This window comes from Cricetulus griseus, chromosome 3, assembly GCF_003668045.3.
Source record: "Cricetulus griseus strain 17A/GY chromosome 3, alternate assembly CriGri-PICRH-1.0, whole genome shotgun sequence".
NCBI classification, from domain to species: domain Eukaryota; kingdom Metazoa; phylum Chordata; class Mammalia; order Rodentia; family Cricetidae; genus Cricetulus; species Cricetulus griseus.
In genome coordinates, this window is record NC_048596.1 from 48,886,768 (window position 1) to 48,907,083 (window position 20,316).

The 20,316-nt window shown below is 41.0% G+C and overlaps 2 protein-coding genes across 2 annotated transcripts; one reads left to right on the forward strand and one right to left on the reverse strand.

The window, feature by feature from the left end:
• Positions 1 to 3,219: 3,219 nt before the first annotated feature.
• On the reverse strand, positions 3,220 to 8,422 carry LOC113834784 (oocyte-secreted protein 3-like). Its single transcript, XM_027406836.2, has 3 exons — positions 8,347 to 8,422; positions 5,599 to 5,777; positions 3,220 to 3,327 (listed from the first exon to the last, which is right to left on the reverse strand). Exons 1-3 carry the CDS (start codon positions 8,420 to 8,422, stop codon positions 3,220 to 3,222), a joined length of 363 nt encoding a protein of 120 aa, XP_027262637.1.
• A 4,369-nt stretch (positions 8,423 to 12,791) lies between these two features.
• LOC100756603 (oocyte-secreted protein 1) lies at positions 12,792 to 20,028 on the forward strand. The gene is made up of 6 exons (XM_027406654.2): positions 12,792 to 12,867; positions 14,748 to 14,929; positions 16,308 to 16,405; positions 18,647 to 18,754; positions 19,212 to 19,290; positions 20,002 to 20,028. Exons 1-6 carry the CDS (start codon positions 12,792 to 12,794, stop codon positions 20,026 to 20,028), a joined length of 570 nt encoding a protein of 189 aa, XP_027262455.2.
• The last annotated feature ends 288 nt before the right edge of the window (positions 20,029 to 20,316 follow it).

Genomic DNA, 20,316 nt, shown 5'->3' on the forward strand with positions numbered 1-20,316 from the left:
GAGCCCATTCCACTTTTAGGTATTCTCTCTCAGCTTAGACACACAGGGAGGGTCTAGGCCCTGCTGCAAATGGTATGACAGACTCTGAAGACTCCCAATGGAAGGCCTTACCTTCCCTGGGGATCAGAAATGGTATGGGATAGGTAGGGTGTTACTTAAGGGCAGGGGAGGAGGGAGAGGGAGAGTGAACTAGGATTGACATGTAAAACAATCTTGTTTCTAATTTAAATAAAAATGGAAAAAATATTCCTTGATGCATTGTCTCTGACTCTCCCCCCCTCTGCCCCCTCTCTCTCTCTGTGTGTGTGTACAGGTGGGGAATGTTTATTGAAGCATGGGCAACCCACCACTAACTTCACCACAGAAGACAAGAACTCTATTTCACCATTAACTGCAAGAAGTTACTCTGGAATTGGTGGAGCCTCCTGAGGCTCCTCCTCCCTCTTGGCTCAAGAATATTATTGAAAGTTGAGTACTCTCTGAGCTGCAGCCAGCTAACTTTAGGGCTGTAAGATAGGAACAGTATGGTACATAATCCATCTTTTACAAGGGGGAGCCACATAGATATCATTTTCTAAAGACTTATAGAAGGAAGGAAGGAAAACAGCACTCAAAGGGGTCTTGGGTATATTTGACAACAATTCAGTGGTAAATTTATTTATTGATCATTTATTTTTCAGATCCACCTTAAGCTTAAGACATTTTATCTTTTTGTGAAAAGATATGAAGAGAATGTTCCAAATTCATAAATTCAGAACTTTTCAATCCCTCCTCCTATTACAGACAATTGTTTTGGATTCATATGCTCAGGTTCAAACACTGTAAGGGAAAATGTTACTATCAAGGAAAGACATCCAAGAATGAAGAGAGGATGGTAAGCCTGGGACCTTATTGTAGCCTTCATCATGTTGTACAGTGACTCTGTATGACTCATTTCCATTGAGTACTTGGTTGAGGTAAGTATAGGGTCTTCCCCAAACAAATAGTAAATGTAATGGATAATTTTTGCTTTGGTCATAAACTGTGAATGTTTGCACATTAAATATTGGCCCTTGTAGGAGTCCTTACCCAGTTGTCTCTGAAGTGGGCATAGTTACAAAAAGTACAGAGTTTCTGCTGTACCAGGAACCAGTATTCAGCAGGAGGGGACATTTGTAGTTCATTCACAAAAGAAGGGCTTCTAAAGGAAAAATAAAACAATGAAAACAGGAGTTAGAAAGCAATGCAGAGGCCTAAAGGTCACTATCCCTGGGGTTTAATTCCAGCTTCAACACAACAGTTCAGTGATTTGGTGGCCTTGGTGTAAAAACTTAATAGATTCAACAGTTTACTAAAAAGCTATAGCTTTTTATAGCTTTAAGATGGCTGCATTATTCTTGTTCAACAGCCTGAGACCTGCTCAAAATCCTCCATTGAGGGCTAATAAGTTTATGGATACAGAAATTATTCTCAGTTAAGAAAATCTCTTCCAGAAAATCCTGTGTTGGAGTAACTGGCTGAAGAGAAGATGTTCCTAAATCTCTCCAAGTTGAATTAACAGGTTACCAGGAGCTAATGAAGTCTGATTACTTTTATTTAAAGATTTCATTTGATTATTATTCTCTCTCTCTCTCTCTCTCTCTCTCTCTCTCTCTCTCTCTGTGTGTGTGTGTGTGTGTGTGTGTGTGTGTGCACAAGTATAGTGCCCACACAGATTCTGCAAGAGGGTGGCAGATTCCCCTGAAGCTGGAGCTAAGGGTTTGTTGTGAACTGATATATGTAGGTGCTAAGAAACAAATTCAGGTCCTCTGTAAGAGCAGACAATGCTGTTAACCACTGAACCATCCCTCCACCTCCTTGATATCATTGATATCATTCAGATTGATATCTGATATTGATATCATTCAGAATGTCAGTGAGTCACCTTGGAATATGACTTCCACACACTCATTAACCAGTACAGTGCTTAAAGCATAGCTAAGAAAAGAGTACTCGGGAGGCAGAGGCAGGCAGATCTCTGTGAGTTCGAGGCCAGCCTGGTCTCCATAGCGAGTGCTAGGATAGGCTCCAAAGCTACACAGAGAAACCCTGTCTTGAAAAACAAAACAGAAAAAGAAAAAGAAAAAGAGTGTTTTCAGGTCATTTTGCTAAACTTAAACATCGGATTTTCTGGCTATATAAATCTGGAAAATCATTTAACATGTTTATGTTTAAATTTCTGCCATTAAGTTGGCGTGGCGTTCATGCTATACACAGAGTTGATGAGAGGATTCAAGCACCCTGGGCTCTCAGATGTTGTGAGTGGTACAGTGGTTATTGTCATCAGCATGGACTGAGTCATATTCTTACCAAAATGCTGACGCCATACACAATCTATGTTCAGCAAATTTTCTAATCTTTTTGTCTTATTTAATTCCTAATTACTTCTGGAATTATAAAGTTACTGTTTAAACCAGTTGGCTGTTTTTTGTTTTTAAAGCATCACCTTCTATGTCATTTATTACTGAGTTGTTTTCAAACTTAGAAGGTAGAATTAATTTTTTATTTGACTTTCTGAATTCTAATCTTCTAATAACCCAGAGTTTCAGTCTCCTTTCTCCCTCCCTCCCTCCCTCCTTCCCTCCCTCCCTCTCTCTCTCCCCCACCCCACCCCCCCACCCACCCCTGTCTTGCAGTACTGGGGATTCATCTCAGGGCCTTCTGATTGCTAGGTAAGTACTCTATACCATTGAGCTCTATCCTTAGCCCTCTTTTTATATTGAGATGTTCTCACCTAGTTTTTATGGGTGGCCTTGAACTTACTTAGTAGGGTTAGGATGGTCTTGAACTTAACAGTCTGTTTTCCTTATCCTCCTGAGTATCTGGTTTTACATGACTACCATGAGACCCAGCTAGCATCTTTTGGATTCTTCAGAAGGTCAAAGCCAATCTGTGTACATAATAAATTTCCATAGATACTGTGTGTCAGTATTGATGTGATGCTTTTAACCTTGCAACACATCATTCATCTCAGGGAGTAGAAAGGATGAACAGTCAAAACCCACCCATGACTTTGTATCTTTTGTCACTTTCTTGGCCTAAATTTTGGCCTCTGGTAGGGCCTGCAATAGAGGTTAAGATGGATTGACATGCTGTAGACACACAGCTAAATAAGAAGTCATGAATTTCAAGGTTTGTAGACAAGCAATGATACATTTTAGCCAAAAGTTGTTGAATTTAATCAAGGAGCTGAAGTGTGTTTCATACTGACCTGGGAATCACACACTCTAGTTGAAGCTCAGCAGAAGCACATAAATTCCTGGGTTTATAGGTGAGCCAGGTATTAAAGATCGTTCTGTCAGGTACTATCTGTTGAGAAAGAGATCTTTGAAGTATACAAATGGATTGTCACAACACATTTTAATATATTCAAATAACAAATAGAAAGATAAATCATTTGCCATTCTACTACCCCAAGAAATAAATATATGCCACTGAATTAATGTGCTTAAAGTTCTGTCAGCAATACAGAAGCACTCAAACAGAAAATAAGGTAATACACTTGACATACAATTTGTGAATGAGATTGCCAGGAGGCTAGTACATTAACTCTGAAGCTTTCCAACTAGCTTTTTCAAATCAAAGTTCTAGGAAGTATTTCTTTCTTACTTAGATGACAACTTGCTCTATGAGGATTTAAAAGATGAAGAAACTATTTGAAGGAGTCTGAGAGATTCTTCCTGATACTTCTGACTTCACAATATTTGGCTTTTACTTTGAATTTGAATTTCCAGTTTCTGAAAGCTCATGAGAAGGAAGAGTGTTAGCTAAAAATGATGTATTTATACTGTCCAATTGGATTTCCTGAGCATTAAATGCATATACATTTCTTAAATAAGTTTCAAATCCTATGGTTTTACCATACTGACTTCAAGTTCTGTAATAATTTGATACTCCATTATTTATGCTTTTAGGATCATATTAGGTATGATGTATTATTCCAGTTGATAGAGTGGTTCCAAAGTCAGTAACTTGTTGAATAAATAGTTGGATGGTTCCCAAGGTCTGAAAGATTTATTTCATCCAGTTTTCAAATCCAGAGGTCAGACAGACAGACACTATTAAAACTATGAAATGGCCTTATGATGACTGGCAGAGTTTAGGCTGTATCAGTGGTAGAGGAAGTCTGCCCAGAGCAAAGGGTAAGGAGAGAAGACAGGTATGGGTATTTTATCTAGGGTTTCTCAGCAGTGACACTTGGCTTTAGATTAGGTAGCTCTCTGTTATGTATGGAGGGGCCTGTGCCTGCAAGCACTAAACACCTGCTCCCCTTCACAAGATATCAGTTGCCCCTTCTCCTTTCTGGATGGAGTTATAAATATTGTTTCCTCAGATTGCGCAATGCCTCCCCCCTTCATGGAGAGGATCGTTCCCCCTTGATAAATGGGCTTACACTTCCGTGAAGGGCTCTATATTTGACACTTGCTTTTAGCTGCTAAAACCTCAAGATGCCTTTGAATTTCTTGTGATGGGTGTATGGGAACAAATCTGAGTGTCTGGCATTTTGCTGTGGGTAGGCATAGGCTTGAGAAATAGAGTGAGATAGATACCCATTGTATGAAACTATGAGGCAGAGAAGATTGAAGGATTGAAGATTAAGTTGGCATGATTAAGTTCATGTTAATCTGTTTTTCCATGTTCATGCCAGTAGGTTCTTAGAAGAACATACTTATTTCGATGACTACAGCTATGCAAATTAAGACAAGATAAATGTAATGTTTTGTATTACCTTGGATATGCTTGAAAATTCCCACACCAAAGTCTACTTTCAGTTTTCCTCATAAATGCTAAAGTACTATTGATTTCAATGTTACATACATACATATATACTAATTAGAAGTGAACAAATTAAGTCTACTTCTAGTTCATGACCATTGCAGATCATTCTTAACTTACTGGGAAAGTTTTGATCAAAAGACTATACCTCTGTGTTTACTCATTTGGATGCTGAGCCACTATTATTTTAAGGCCTGGGCTCTGAGCACCACACTAAGGAGGAGGATATCACAGGTTACCCCCAGGTAGTGATGTGATGGATGTGATTAGTTTAGTGATGGAGATAGATCTGTAAGTCAAAGAGAAAAGAATACTTCACTAGGGATATCTTGTTTGGGTTTTAGTATAATAATTATTGTTGTTCATTTCATTCTGCTCATCCCAGAGTCATTATAGCATCAGGCTTAGACTAGAGACATCAGCAAGCCTTTTCTCTGACCCTTGCTTTGCTATATGCAAACTTCATGTCTGGTTACATGGCTAGCTTTTATGCATCAATTCATCACTTGATTGGAAGCATAATTGATCCTGTAGGATTAGGTGTGTAAAATGCCCATTGAAATTAAAATGCATGCCATGCTAATAGAACATTAATTTTGATAGCAAAATCTATAGTTTCCTTATTAATGCCGAGTATCCTATACGTAATAAATCTGGTGAATGAATAGAAATGACAGAAGCATTCTTCGTGTTTTTCTTAGGCTAAGGCACTAGGTTGACAATACCAGTGTTACACATATATTAAGGCAAGAACAGGAAACAACACTTTACAGATGGCACCGGTAAAACGGCTCCTTCTCTTACCTCTATAACAATCCCACAAAGCCTGACAGAATAATAAAATTCAAATTCATCTGGTCGGATGAAAGTCACCACACAGCCCGTCCCTAGGAATAATTCATTAGGGTGCACAAGTTCATCTGGATAAAACAGTGCCCTTTTAGCTATAACACGGAGCATAAGATAACTGCATTCCACTGATACTGTTGAAAGAGAAGAAAAGGCAGTCAGATGCTCCACCTCAATACATGCCATGAAAGAAGATCCGATTTAACCAAAACAAAGAGAGGTTAGGAATGTGGGCAAGGATGATTCCTTTCATAATGTGACTCTACTCGTCTTTTCTTCCCATTGATAGCCCTCCAATGAATCAACTTGCAAAACCAAAACCGCAGAAGTTCTGCCTAGATTAACTGTGGTGGCTATTTGGAATGGGAGCAGAAGCATGTGCTTTTATCAGGGTGCTATATGGGGTATCTTGGTGTCTCTGTGCAACTTAAGCAGAGAGAGAGAGAGAGAGAGAGAGAGAGAGAGAGAGAGAGAGAGAGAGAGAGAGAGAGAGAGAGAGAGAGAAGAGAGTCTTGCGTCTGGCATATGTACACATGGAGCCAGCGGTAGGTGGTGTGTATCTTTCACAGTTGCTCTCCACCTTATTTTTAAGACAGGTTTTCCCACTCAACCTGGAACCTTCAAACTCTGCTGGAGTAGCTGGCCAACAACCCTGGCAATCTGTCTGTCTCTCCCTCCACAGCACTGGGATCATGGCTTTTTCTATGGGTGCTGGAGATCTGAGCGCAGATCTTCATACTCCCATGGAAAACATTTTACTGATTGAACCATCTCCACGGCCCATAGGTTTTCATTTTTAGTCCATGGCCATGTGCCAAATAGTAGCAGACATAGTTCTTATGGGAGAGGAGATGCGAGTCTTTCAAGGTCCAAGAATTAATAAAGGGCTAGGACGGAACACTGTGCTCTTTGGAGCCACTACACTGCATTACCCTGGAGATCAGAATGTTCACTTCATGCCTTTGCTGGACTTATCTCCCAAGTTTTCGGATCAGATCTCTCCTTAGCTATCAGATATACAGAGGATATTTGAAGCAATCCTCCTCAGCATGCATATGTTCTATATGGAACTCACGGTTCTTACTTAACTTCCATTTGTGTTTCCTCATCGAAGTCAACAGCACCTCACCCACCCACCACTGAAGCCCAAAGGCCTTGGGATCTAGTTCCAGTTCCCACTTCCCTTCCTTCCCCCAGTCTTCCACTGAGTCTTTTTTCACTTTTGCTTTCAAAATTCATCTCCCATCTACTCCTGCATGGCTGTATCCTGGATTCCATCACTGTCCCTTCCCTGGGCAACCTCGACAGCCTCCCCGAGGAGCTCACTGCCCCCAATCTCATTTATTTCATTTGTTGCAGCTGCCCTGTGTGTTGATGGAAGGGTCCTCCTCCCTTTCCCGCCATCTCAGAAACCTCCACTTTCCTGTCTAACCTTTCAAGTTACATTTTTTTTCCAATTAAAAATGGTTTAGTTTATCTTGGTCATAGTTCATCAGCTTAGAGTATCACATTTGCAGTAGGCATTTTGTACAACTCTCCTGTTATCTAAAGAAAAGAATAGGGAGTGTTGCCTTCTCTCTAAGACCTCACCTTCCTGGAAGCAGGGACAGTATTATTCCCTAAGTCCCATGGTAACTGTGCTGCCTCCATGAATTTCCCATTGTCCTCCAAATACTACACACCTTATTCTTAGTACCCCCACTCATAATCGGCTTTTCTTCTGAGACATAGCACTTTCTATGACAAACTCTTAAGTTAACCTCTGCCTTCTCTGAGCTGAGTCTCTGGTGGTCTGCAGGACTTGGGGTATTTTAAATGAGTTCTGTCCCACTTTCTCTTAGGGAACATGATACCATGCTGGTGGTGAAACAAGGTTCCTCAGTTGTTTGGGAAACTGTTAGCCCTCCTGCGATCTGGGAGCAGCTTGGGGTCAGTCTGTATGGGCCTTTAAAGGCCCATGTCAATGTGTCATGAGTTGGCTGTAGGGAGATACTGGAATGTTCAAGAAAGTTTTCTTCAGAATATCTTAAGAAGAATTGTATAATGATGTAGGGAGGGCAAGAGAGATGATTAAACAAGGGAAGCTAGTTAAGAATGGGTAGTTGAGCCGGCCGTTGGTGGCACACGCCTTTAATCCCAGCACTCGGGAGGCAGAGGCAGGCAGATCTCTGTGAGTTCGAGGCCAGCCTGGTCTCCAGAGCGAGTGCCAGGATAGGCTCCAAAGCTACACAGAGAAACCCTGTCTCGAAAAACCAAAAAAAAAAAAAAAAAAAAAAAGAAACCGGTAGTTGAATAATGCAGGTAGCAGGTAGGAAACTGTGAAAAGACAGAGAAGGTACAAGCAGAGGCAGGGGAATCATGCAGAAGAACAGATGGCTCAAGGGTGACCTGGTAGGAAATGGACGAGTGCCTGTGTAGGAGGAAGTGGGAAGAGAGGAGGGGAATCCAACTCTGAGACCTCTGCAAAAGTAGCAACTTGAATCCAGAACACCTTCACTCATGGAGACAGGGAAGACACACTTTGCAACCTGTATGCCAGGACTATAATGTTATCCCAGGTGGAGATAACCTATAGGGCTAGGAATTGTTAAGTTGTTAACTTCAGATGGTACAACGAAGTCCCTGAAACCAAAAGCCTCATAACTCATGGTCATTGAGTAACTACCCAGTGAAAACATTACCAGAAACAGTCCACTCTGATACCTGGCTGTTGCCCCAAACACCTCCATATCCAAGCTATGAGCAGCAGCAGCAATCCTGATGAAACGAAAGCCTTCATTATGCTGGACCTTGAGCTAGGACCTCCTCTGATATGAGGTAGTTGAGAGGACCTGGGAAGCCAGAAGTGTTTTTATGTCCGAGCTCATACTCAGATGGATTCAATGAACCCAATTCAGAGAGGAGAAAAAAACAAACCAAAAAACCTTTAACATGTCATCAACTCAAACTCCTGAGCCTTTCTATCAGATGGGTTAGAAAAATATTGTATTGGCTAAGTGAATATAGAGACATATTATGTGGTACTTTTGAACTGTCTGTATAGGACCTCAAAATTCTTGATCACGTGGCCAATTTGCTGGCTGTTTTTTGGTACTCTATGAGTTGATTTAGGGATGCCACTGACTCTGACACAATGACGTACTTTGTCATCTGTAGTTGAAACCATCTCCCAAAGTTTGTGATACACATTTTGTTTAACTAGTTAATTCATTAGTTAGTCAATTCCCTGGTGGCATTTGGAGCTGACTTAGCAGAGGTTACTCACCATTAGCCACCAGGAAGGAGAGGTTAACAGAGACCCCAATCTTGACCATTCCTAGACCAACCTTGAGAGAACCCAATGCTTTGCAGTGATTTCACAATGTCCTTGCTAGCGTGACATGTCTAAGCCTTTAATCTCTCATTCTGGACCACCAGAGAGATTCTGATGTTCCAGGCACCATGGGATATCCTGGGAGAGTGGTGTGGAATTCCTGCAGGGTCTGTTTATTATGAAGGCTTTCAAATTTCCTATGAAATACATGCCTTACTTTTCCATTGCTGTGACAAAACACATGATCAAAGCAACTTATAAAATAAAGCATTTATTTGGGGCTCACTGTTTCAGAGACGAAGAGCTCATGACCATCTTGGTAGTGGGGAGCTTGGCAGCAGACAGGTAAATATGGTGCTGGAGCAGTAGCTTGGAGCTCATGTCATGATATACAACTATGAGGCAGAGAGAGAGAGAGAGAGAGAGAGAGAGAGAGAGAGAGAGAGAGAGAGAACTCAGAATGGTCTGTTGAAATCACAGAGCCTGCCCCTAGTGACCACACCTCCTCCAATAAGGACAAACCTCTTAATCCTTCTCAGACAGTTCCACCAATTGGGGACCAAGCATTCAAATGTATGAGCCTATAGGGGCCATTCTCATTCAAATCACCAGACCAAAAAATCTTAAATTTTCTTCAGGTATGTCAATAAAGATGTTTATTACCTTCACCAGTAGCATGTTTTTCTACACTAGTATTTATTGTGTAAGTTCAGGATGCTAGTGTTACATTTTTTGATATAACCAACAATAAAAAGTACATGTAGAAAATACCCTGGAAAGTTATTAAGAGAAGTGCTTGATGACTTATCGCACAAACAATTTAATATAAATGAAAAGGATTCTGTGGCATAAAAGAGGTTTTGCATATATCTAGAATAAAACTGTATTTCAAACTTGTAACTTCCTATACTATGGTGTTCAGTTCTTTTCTACTTCAGACATAGTTTGAGAGGTATCACATAGTTAGACCTGAAAATGTCACTAATTTTTCACAATAACTTAAAAGTTAAACCGAGTATAGCAAACCTAAAACCTGAGTATGTTGAGGCAGAGAAGGGACAGAGTCCTGTTAACCAGGTAATTTTAAGAAATCCTATGAGCCAGGTGTGGTGACACACACCTATAATCTCAGAACTCAGGAAGCAGAATCAAACTCTGTGAGTTTCAGGCCAGCCTAGTCTACAGAAGGAGCTCTACCCCAGCCAGGACTACATAGTGAGACCTGGTCTCAACCTCCAACCCCAAACAAAACAAAACCAAAAAGAAAGAAAATCCATGAAATGAAACAAATTGCAAGTACAAAACTTGTTAAAAACATAAACCTAAGCTGGGTGTGGTGGTGAATGCTTTTAATCCCAGCACTCTGGAGGCAGAGGCAGGGCGATCTCTGTGAGTTTGAGGCCAGTCTTGGCTACAGATTGAGTTCTAGGACAGACTCCAAAGCTCCACCGAGAAACCCTATCTACTATCTACTATCTATCTGGTAAAACCGAGAGAGAGAGAGAGAGAGAGAGAGAGAGAGAGAGAGAGAGAGAGAGAGAGAAGAGAGAGATGACTCAGGGTGCAAGCCCCCAGATATCTAAGATGATGAAATCTGGAGATGTAACATACATAATGGAGACTATAGTTGATAGCATTGTATTCCATACTGAATGATTCCTAACACACACACACACACACACACACACACACACACACACACACACACAGCAGCAGCGGCGGCTGGGGGGCACACCTGTAACTACAGAAGGAGAGGGATTTGTCCATTTATTTGGCAGCAAGTATAAAAAGCTCTTCAAGTTGAAATATGTACCTGTACTACAAGTTGAAAATATTTGAGAAATTATTTTTTTTCCAGTGCTGGGGACTGAACCCAGGACCTTAAGATTTCTAGGCAAGTGCTCTGCTCTACTACTGAGCTAACTCCCCAACCTTTAGAAAAGGGCTGGGAAAGATTAATTAATTAAAAAATATAAAACTTTACTTTCCCCTAGGTTCTTATTTGTGTAGTGGAAGGGCTATTTGAAGATACATTTTTTAATAAAGAAAAAAAAACCTAAATTAATAAATAATAATTTAAATTATATAAAAAAGAAATCGTTGTGTGATAAAATAAGAGTTACATTTCTTTCTACTGTTACATTTTTTTTGTTATTTTGAGACTGGGTTTCTCTGTGTAGCTTTGGAGCCTATCCTAGCACTTGCTCTGTAGACCAGGCTACCCTCGAACTCACAGAGATCTGCCTGCCTCTGCCTCCTGAGTGCTGGGATTAAAGGCATGTGCCACGGATGCCTAGCTTTACTGTTACATCTTTATGTCTTATTTTGCAACAGATTTGCTAAGTCCTGGAGATGAAAAAATACATGGACTATATAGCTTTAAGAAGTTCATGGTAGAGTGACCTTATAGAACTGTTATTTATTTATTTATTTTGGTGTGTGTATTTTGTTTGAGACAGCATCTCATGTAGTCCATGCATAGTCACTCATAACTTATGAAGTGCTGAGGTTCAAACTAAGAGATTTGTGTATGCTGGGCAACTGGTCTACCAGTTGAGTTACGACCCTAGCCCTCTATTAGGACAGATTATTAGTGCAATAATACATTTCAGGCAAGACAGTCATGAGCTGCTGCATTCACCTTTCAGTACCTCTGTCTTTCATGCTATATCATCGTGGAATGTAGTTCTGAACTCAAATAATTGATGATCCTGAAACAGAAAAGTAGGGTGAGCTTGAATATGGGTTTTGTGGGTGCTGGGAATCAAACTTCTGGGCCCACAAAAGGTGGGTAAGTTTCCCACCATTAAGCTATATTCCCAGAACTCAAATATGCATTTAAGCTGTTTTTCATAATGAGATTTTTTAACTTCTCACTTTGAAGAATTGTCACCTTTTGTTTGGAAGAAAGACATTTAAATTTTGTATACATTACTTTCAGGCATTACTACTTGAAATGTAATTGTAGAGAATCATTGGTATCACTTGAGAGTTTATTACAACTGCAGCATCACCGGGTCTGACCCCCACTTCTGTATTAGAATTTGCTTTTTGGCAAGGTATTCAGGTGATATATTTAAGTTTGCAAACAAGCCATTCCAATGAGTATCAGTACAACATGCTCTGTGAAGGCAAATCTTTGCACCCCAACAATTCTGAGTGCATTAGTATCAATGTCACTTGGGAGCTTAGAATGTGAATTTACTGTCCCACTCTTGTCTTGCTGAATCAGAAAAAAGGATGGCTGTAATTCAGCCATTATGTGTTAAAAGAATACTCTGCAGGTGAATCTGATTGAGAGCTGCTGCTTAGAGGTGGACTGGAGTGGAAGGGAGTGAGGTCTCAAGGTGTTTGGGTCTTTGCATTCTGAGCAACACAAGACAACTATATTTTAGACAGTTACTCCTTTAGTGTTCAGATAATGAGCTCCAGATGTTTTGGGATGGTAGGGAGTTTTAACAAAGTGTACCTTAGTGTTTAAGATCACTCTGTACATAATGGCACAGATTGTGATGCGAGTCAGTTTTCTATTCCCTCTGTATCACCTGCAGAGCTCCCATCTCAGCAGGCATGGCTGAGAGCTATGTGGAAGTTTCAAGTGTGCTATGGGAGCACTCCAGTGGCAGGTTTTCTATCATGTTCACTCTAGTTCTTTAATCCCTAAAGAAAGCGTTATATTTTAGATGATGAACTGATGGTGTATTAGTGGCACATGTGTGCTGTAAAAGATGCTAGTTAATTACTACCAGCTGAGGATCTATGCCAGCATATAAGAAGGCCTTTGACTTGTCCTGTTTCTCCTTTCCTCTGTGGGGTTTAATCTCCAGACTGAGCAATGAAGTCTTTCCCGGGCCTGCAGGGATTCCTTCTGCTTCTATTCTTTATGAGGACTTGTGCTGATGATTGGTCAGGTATCACATGTGACTTGGAGAATTTGGGATGTCTTAACATGTGCTAGGGGTGAGGCTTTTAGACTGTTTCATATGTATTGGTCTCTTCCAGATGCATGATCTTAGAATCTCACCCTTCTACCGAGACTAGACACTGTCCTAACTTGAGTTCTTTCTTTCTGCAGTTCCCCTTTTCTTTTGATCCTTCCCAGATCACATCACATTCTGGGGGTTCAATACTTGAGGTGAGTTATATATGAGGAAATTGGAGTGGCCTGGAAAGCACAGAGGTGTTCATGAGCTGCTAAGAGCTTAGGACTCTCTGGGTATGGTGGTGCATGCCTTTATTTCTAAGTTCAAGGCCAGCTTGGTATACAACTCAAGTTCCAGGACATCCAGGACTAGGTAGAGAAACCGTGTCTCAAAAACCAACCAACCAACCAACCAATAAGTAAGTAAGTAAATAAATAAATAAGGATCTCAGGATACCTGTGGCATGTAGGAAAGGGCTTAGTCTTCATTGGCCTTATCCTTTATAGAGAGAGCCACAGGATCTGAGAGGGAAGGCCAGCAGCTCCCTGTGGTAAGGTGGCTAACTGATCCAGTTTCTTCAGTTTGAGTGCCATCAAGTCTCCTACTTTAAGTAAACTTGAATGGTTGGTCACCTAAATATGAGTGCAAACTCTTAGTTTGACAGTTTAGAATTGCAACAAATGTTAGGTATTTTTTTTAACCAAATTTGTTCATCAAAATACCCCAGTCTTGATGCTGGGGAAGTTGCAAGACTTCTAGTGTGTTGGTTAATGTATTTTATTTCTTTTTATTAGGAGCTATATAAAGAAGACAGCTCTAAGCAATCACGTTAGTATCCACTACCTCATCTTGTAGACTTATTAAATACATGCTGATTTGCTTTCCTTGCTTAAGTTAGGACCAGAGTGAAATTTCAGTTAGAATGGGAGTCCCTGTGGGAGCTCAGTGCCTTCCTTCTATCCACATGGAAGCTTACTAACTATTCATCCCTCTGCATGTTTCATAATTTTACTTTAGCTTTACGGAAGCAGAGGTATGGTTTACAGGCATCTAAAGTTTTATTTATAGTTCATTCTACAGCTTGACTTTGCTCAGTATTAGAGATATTTCCCCTCCTTCCACCCCTCTTGGTCCCTCTTCCTACCTTCCCTCTCTCCCAGATCCATTCCTCCTCTGTTTCTCTTTGAAAAAAAAAAGTTGGCTTCCCAAGGATATGCCACCAAATGGCATAACAAGTTGGTTGTAGTGCTCTTGACCAGTGTTTATTGCTATATCAACCCTTCCATGTTTGCTTTTTTTATACCATGAGGCTGTGGATGTAGAAATGAATACAAGGGCTAGTGTAGAGGAGCATGAGTTGATCAAGAGTGCAGTCATGCTCTGTACTTCACATTGTCTTATAATAGAAATATGTTCTTGTGTCCCAGCTGTATAAAATCTTGACTTTGAGGCTGGGCATGGTGGTGCTCACCTTTAATTTCAGCACTTGGGAGGCATAACCAGATCTGAGTTCAAGGCCAGATGGGTCTACATAGAGAGTTCCAGGCCATTCAGAGCTATGTAATGAGACTTGTCCTAAGAAAAATATTGACTTCTGAGAATGGAATTAAAGGATTAAAGTGTTTTGAATTTGTATTGCTCTCTCCTATGACAGACTTGCTAAAAATATCTTTGGTAGATAGGAGTGTATATGAGTATCTTAGGGATGAAATAATAGCAAATGCCCATCTTTTACAGACTTGCTTCTCTCTACAACATGTTTTATTTTGTTAAGGGATGAGCACTTGCATTAACTAGCTCTGCTCAAATGTTCTGTGATGATTCACATACAGCCTATTAACAGAAATATTCTCCTTTCTATTTCTTAGCCTTTCGTCTGCAATGCACCAATCACTGGTTCTATCTCAGGATTAAGGCCACACTATTTCCCAATATATTTATGGATCCTGACGAAGTGTTTTTAGGAATTGGCTGCCCTGTGTCCACTTCCTGGCCAAATGATATCTACGACTTTACCTACCGTACTTACTCCTGTGGGATTGTCAATAAAGTAAGAAAAAAAGCTAGTGACTATGGTCCCTTCCTTGGACCCACAAAATGGAAATTATAGTTTCTATTTGTCATACAGCTGAGTTCATGTCTTTGAAAGTGACACCCAGTAAAAATGATAACTTGCGGATGGGAAGAGATCTGTTTTCTATATATCACAAAATGGGTTTCAAAACTAGTTTCACATGACAGCCCATGACATTTGGCTAGCCTCAGGTGGAAGGGAATAACATTGGTTTGACATCACAAAGGTTCTCAGAGTTCCCTGTTGGGGGCATCGGCAGGTTAGTTGTGCATATTGCTTTCTAACATTAACTGGCATTTTGAATTGATTAAAAAAGTAAAAATCATGGGGGGTAGGTCGGGGGTGGGGAGGAGGGATGGGGGTGAGGGGAGGGAGAGGGAGAAGGGATTTACATGTGAAACAAGCTTGTTCCCAACTTGAACTAATAAAAAAAAATAAAAATCAGAAACTTTGCTGTAGCATCACTTATTAAGAGACATCCTACAACCTTGACAGGTTGAGATGACCGACAGATTTGGTGACACAGGAAGAAAATTTTAGATGGAACCATGCATGCGAGATACATAGTGTTTATTCAGTGCCCTTGGGAGAATTATTATTGTGTGAAAAGAACTGGGCTGTGGTGAACTCAGACAGCTGTGATCCTGCAGCAGGCTGTTTGCATTCCAGCCAGATAACTGATTAGAACTGAAACTTCATCAGAGCGGTCTTCCTTTCTTGTCCTTTCCTGTCTGTCCCTTTCCTTCCCTGTCCTGTCCTCTCTCTCTCTCTCTCTCTCTCTCTCTCTCTCTCTCTCTCTCTCTCTCCACCTCTCCCTCCTCCTCCTCCTCCTCCTCCTCCTCCTCCTCCTCCTCCAAGCAACGACACAGAGACTGGGGCTGTATCTATGTATCTCAGTTGGTAGCATGTTCATCTAGCATGTACAAAGCTTTGTGTTTTGTCCCTAACACCACAGAAACTTGGCTTGGTGGAGCACACCTGTAACCCCCTAGCACTGGAGAGGCAGGACAGAGGATTAAGAATTCAAGGCCATCTGGCTGCCTAAAGACTTCAAGGACAACATAGACTATATGAGACCCAGTCTCAAAACAAATGTTCAGAGTTAATTATTTAAATGAAATTCTCAGAAGGCTGAATTCAAAATAGTTTCAGCTGATCTGAAAGCTGGTGTTCCCAAAATAAGCAACACTTACCTTCTACGATATTTCTGGAAAGGAGGTGTAAGCATTTGAGTTTAAAAACTAGGAATAGAAGATCTTTTGGAGAACTCAAAATACCTACAAGTTCTTCCTCAAATCCTTGAACTCTCCTGAGATCTGAGATAAAGATTTTAAACATTTCTTTGCCCCTGTAGGTTCTTCATGATGTCACTCTGCTTCAGACTAAACTTACATATATCTCAAAAAACTCTACTTTACGAGCTGAGATGCCTCTGTCCTGTGTTCTGCACAGGTGAGTACCATATGTGGGGCATCTGTACAAGGCCCCAGCTTTCCCTTGACCCTCTAGATAAAAGACTTAAGTCTTAAATGTTAAATTATACAACCTAGGGTGTGTGGGTGGGTGTGGTGGTGGTGGGAACCAAAGCCTAACAGGAATATGAATTTCTTTATCCGTGGCCCTGATCTTCAAAATTACAATTGTCTCCTAGAGTGTTAGAATGCTGGAAAAGAGGAGATGTATCCACTTTTCTAATACTAGTGTCAGGATGGCTGGAAACGTCACAGGTATCACCCAGCTAGTCAAGGCAGGCTGCTGTAAAAATAGTCCACATTCAAGTTTACTGAGGACAGAAAGAAAAAAAGCCTGGAAGATACAGAAATATATCAGAAAAATCAAGGTCAGCAAGCAGCATGGGTGGGTTGGGCTGAAGACATAGGGAGAGGGAGCAGATTTAAATCTGACTCATGGGGTGAGATTCATCCATCTTCCTTTTGTATCTTATTAGTTGACCCATTTGAGAAAGCCCAAGGTATATAGCTCATTAGCAACATTGATCAGGTCTTAGCAAAATTATGATAAGCTTGGCAGGGTCTACCCATTATCCTCCATTTCCCCCTTTCTGCAAATGCCCTTTCTATCCAAATAATACTTCTACATTCATGTTCTATGTGTATGATTCAGGGTCCACATATGAGAGAATAATTCAATATTTTTATTTTGAAACAAATTTATTTTCCCTTCAAGTAATTATTGAAGCCATATTACATTTCCCTTCATACAAAGAGTAATACCTACCATAGCTGCTAACATTTTAATGCAATATTTAATTAATTCTTTGAGAATTGCATGCAATGTATTTGTAAAATATTCATCCCCACTCCTACCCTATTTCCTCCCACCTCTCTATCCATTCTCTAACATTGTGTTCTTTTTAAATTAAAAAACAAAACTCATTGACTCCAATGTGTGCTGTTAATATACTCATGGGTGTGGGGTCATCCACTGGAGTATGCTTGACCTACCAGGAGTCAAGCCCTTAAAAAAATACCTGACTCTGCCTCCCCAGATGCCATCAACTGTCTATGGTTCCTCAATTAGGGGTGAAGGCTCACAAACTTCTTCCTATTTCATAATGCCATATGACTTGGCTTGATCTTATGCAGCTCTGGTTAAGGTAACCACAGGTACTGTGAGCTCACGAGTGCAGAGGTCCTGTCAGTTTTAGAGACACTCTGTCTGGTCTTCCCTGACATTTGGCTCTTACCATCTTTCCACACCCTTTACCTTTATAGTCTTTATGTGTGTATGACGGTGGTATAAATGACTCATTTGTGGCTGATCATTCTACCGATGCTTGTTTTCTGCATTTGATCAGTTGTGAGTTTCTTTCTTCTTTTTTTTTATTAGTTCAAATTAGGAACAAGCTTGCTTCTCATGTCAATTCCTTCTCCCTCTCCTTCACCTCCCCCCCCCCCCGACAGCCCCCCTCCCCCTCTGCTCCCCAGGGAAGGTAAGGCCCTCCACAGGGGCTCCCTAAAGTCCACCACATCATCCTTGGCCAGGCCTAGGCCCTCCCCTATGTGTCCAGGCTGAGAGAGCATCCCTTCACGTGGGATGGGCTCTCAAAGTCCCTTCTTACACCAGGGAAAAATACTGATCCACTACCAGGGGCCCCATAGAGTGCTGAGGCCTCCTCATTGACATCCATGTTCAGGGGTCTGGATCAGTCCCATGCTGGCCTCCCAGACATTAGTCTGGGGTCCATGTTCTCCCCCTTGTCTAGGCCAGCTGTTTCTGTGGGTTTCACCAGCCTGGTACCCACCCCTTTGATCTTCATTCCTCCCTCTCTGCAACTGGGTTCCAGAGTTCAGTTTAGTGTATAGCTGTGGGTGTCTGCCTCTGCTTCCACCAGCCACTGGATGAGGGCTCTTGGATGACATATAAAATAGTCATCAGTCTCATTATAGGGGAAGGGCATTTAGGGTATCCTCTCCACCATTGCTTAGATTGTTAGTTGGTGTCATCCTTGTAGATCTGATCAGTTGTGAGTTTCTATGTTAACCACTGCCCACTACAACTAAGATTTTAAAATCACATATCATAAACCTATGTTGTTGTAAGTGATTCACGTGAATCAGTGCATCTACTAGTCACTGGAATTTGGCCTTGAGTACAGCCTTCTAAACTCTAAGATCTCAATAGATCTTTATCCCCCTGTGATATTTCTCTTTTTCCCCCCCTCACTTTTAGTCGGTATCCTCTTTTATGTGAAGCTGAAATTAGAGGAGATTTCACTGGCAATCCTCCTGAATGGGAAGTAGATATGACAACAAAATCTGTTCCTGAAGTGCCAACAAAGTAAGGAGACACCAAATTAATATTTTACAGCTTTTGTCAGACATGATTAAATATGCCAAGATAACAGCTAAGTTCATTTCCCATTTGACTAAAGAACAGCTTCTAGATCAGGCCTTCCTGTGTTTCTTAAAATTGTTAGTGATGATAGTAGTCTTGCTAGTCTGTTACTAGTCAGAGACGCCATAGGAATTAGAGATGCCCCTCTTGGGTCCTGTGATAGCTGGTCTTACTTGAAGACTGCAGTCTGGGAGACATGCCTCTGGGTGTATCTGTAAGGGTGTTTCCAGAGATTAACCGAGTGGAGTAGGGCTAGTCCTCAAAGTGGGTGGAACCTATGTTGAGACCTACCAATTGGTGGTCCAAGGAAGAAGGAGTGTCACCTAGATATCCTTCTTCCTGGAACATATTTATAGTTGTCACCACTGTCCTCTGATGACATCATATTCTGTCTCTTCAGCTATTCAACATCAAGTGAAGAAGACTATTTTTACCAGGACTACCAGATTCCTGGAACCAGCTGTCTGAAGCCTGTTGAAGTATGTAGCTTCATGAATCAGAAGTTGTTATTTCTACATTTCTCAGGAATGCAGATGGTTGGATGACATTTTCTTTCATCCATTTTTTTAAAAAGTGACTAATTTGCAATTTTAAATAAAATGGCATGCTACCTTCATATAGTTTCATTTTAAAAAAGCTGTCCCTGCTTTTAGCTGTATCAAGTCTGATTAGTGAATAAAAATCTTCCATTAATGCTGCTTCTTTTTTTTTTTTTCCGAGACAGGGTTTCTCTGTGTAGCTTTGGAGCCTATCCTGGCACTCGATCTGGAGACCAGGCTGGCCTCGAACTCACAGAGATCCGCCTGCCTCTGCCTCCTGAGTACTGGGATTAAAGGCGTGCCCGGCTGCTTCTGTTTTTTTGAAGGACTAATATGCATCTTATTAAGAATAACACTCATAATTATTTTTCTTAAGGGTTTTTACAGTGATATTTTATATTTTGAGAGTTTCGTGTATGTAGACAATGTATTTTGATCGTGTTCAGCACCCTATTCTTCCTCTTAGCTCCTCCAAGACCCATCCTCCAAGTTCTTTACCACTTTCCAACTTCTCCTTTAAAAAAAAAAACACCCCAAACCAGCAAGTCTAATTAGTGCTGCCCACATACTAAAGGTGTGGGGCCTTCTATTGGATCCTGATTGACATTCCGGGTGCTATGCCCTTAAAACCTGATTTTTTTTCTCCCCCAGAAACGATCAGCAGGCAATAGCTCCTAGTTAAGGGTGGAGGTTCCAGAGCCCCTTCCCTCTCCATGCTGGGATACGGACTGATTTGATATTGTAGAGGTTTTATGCAGCTGCTGAGAGTCCATGAGTACAAAAGTCATGTCATGTCCAGAAGACACTGTTTCTGCCTGGTCCTCCCTGACCACTATACACAGAAGAACTAGTGACTGACTGACTGGTCCTGTTTGACTCACATTACTTCATCTTTCCTTTACCTTCCCTCCAATTATTTCCATTTGCATGTGTCTTAAGTGGTGTAGGAACAGTGACTAGACAGTG

Excerpts from the sequence above, each read along its gene's own strand:
- LOC113834784 (XM_027406836.2), bottom strand. The coding sequence starts at position 8,422 with ATGAAGGCTTTCGTTTCATCAGGATTGCTGCTGCTGCTCATAGCTTGG. Across the intron at positions 5,778-8,346 it reads GTGTTTGGGGCAACAGCCAG|TATCAGTGGAATGCAGTTAT; the intron begins GTATCAGAGTGG and ends CTCTTTCAACAG. Across the intron at positions 3,328-5,598 it reads TTTGTGGGATTGTTATAGAG|ATAGTACCTGACAGAACGAT; the intron begins GTAAGAGAAGGA and ends CTTTCTCAACAG.
- LOC100756603 (XM_027406654.2), top strand. The coding sequence starts at position 12,792 with ATGAAGTCTTTCCCGGGCCTGCAGGGATTCCTTCTGCTTCTATTCTTT. Across the intron at positions 16,406-18,646 it reads CTGTCCTGTGTTCTGCACAG|TCGGTATCCTCTTTTATGTG; the intron begins GTGAGTACCATA and ends CCTCACTTTTAG. Across the intron at positions 19,291-20,001 it reads GCTGTCTGAAGCCTGTTGAA|AAACGATCAGCAGGCAATAG; the intron begins GTATGTAGCTTC and ends TTTCTCCCCCAG.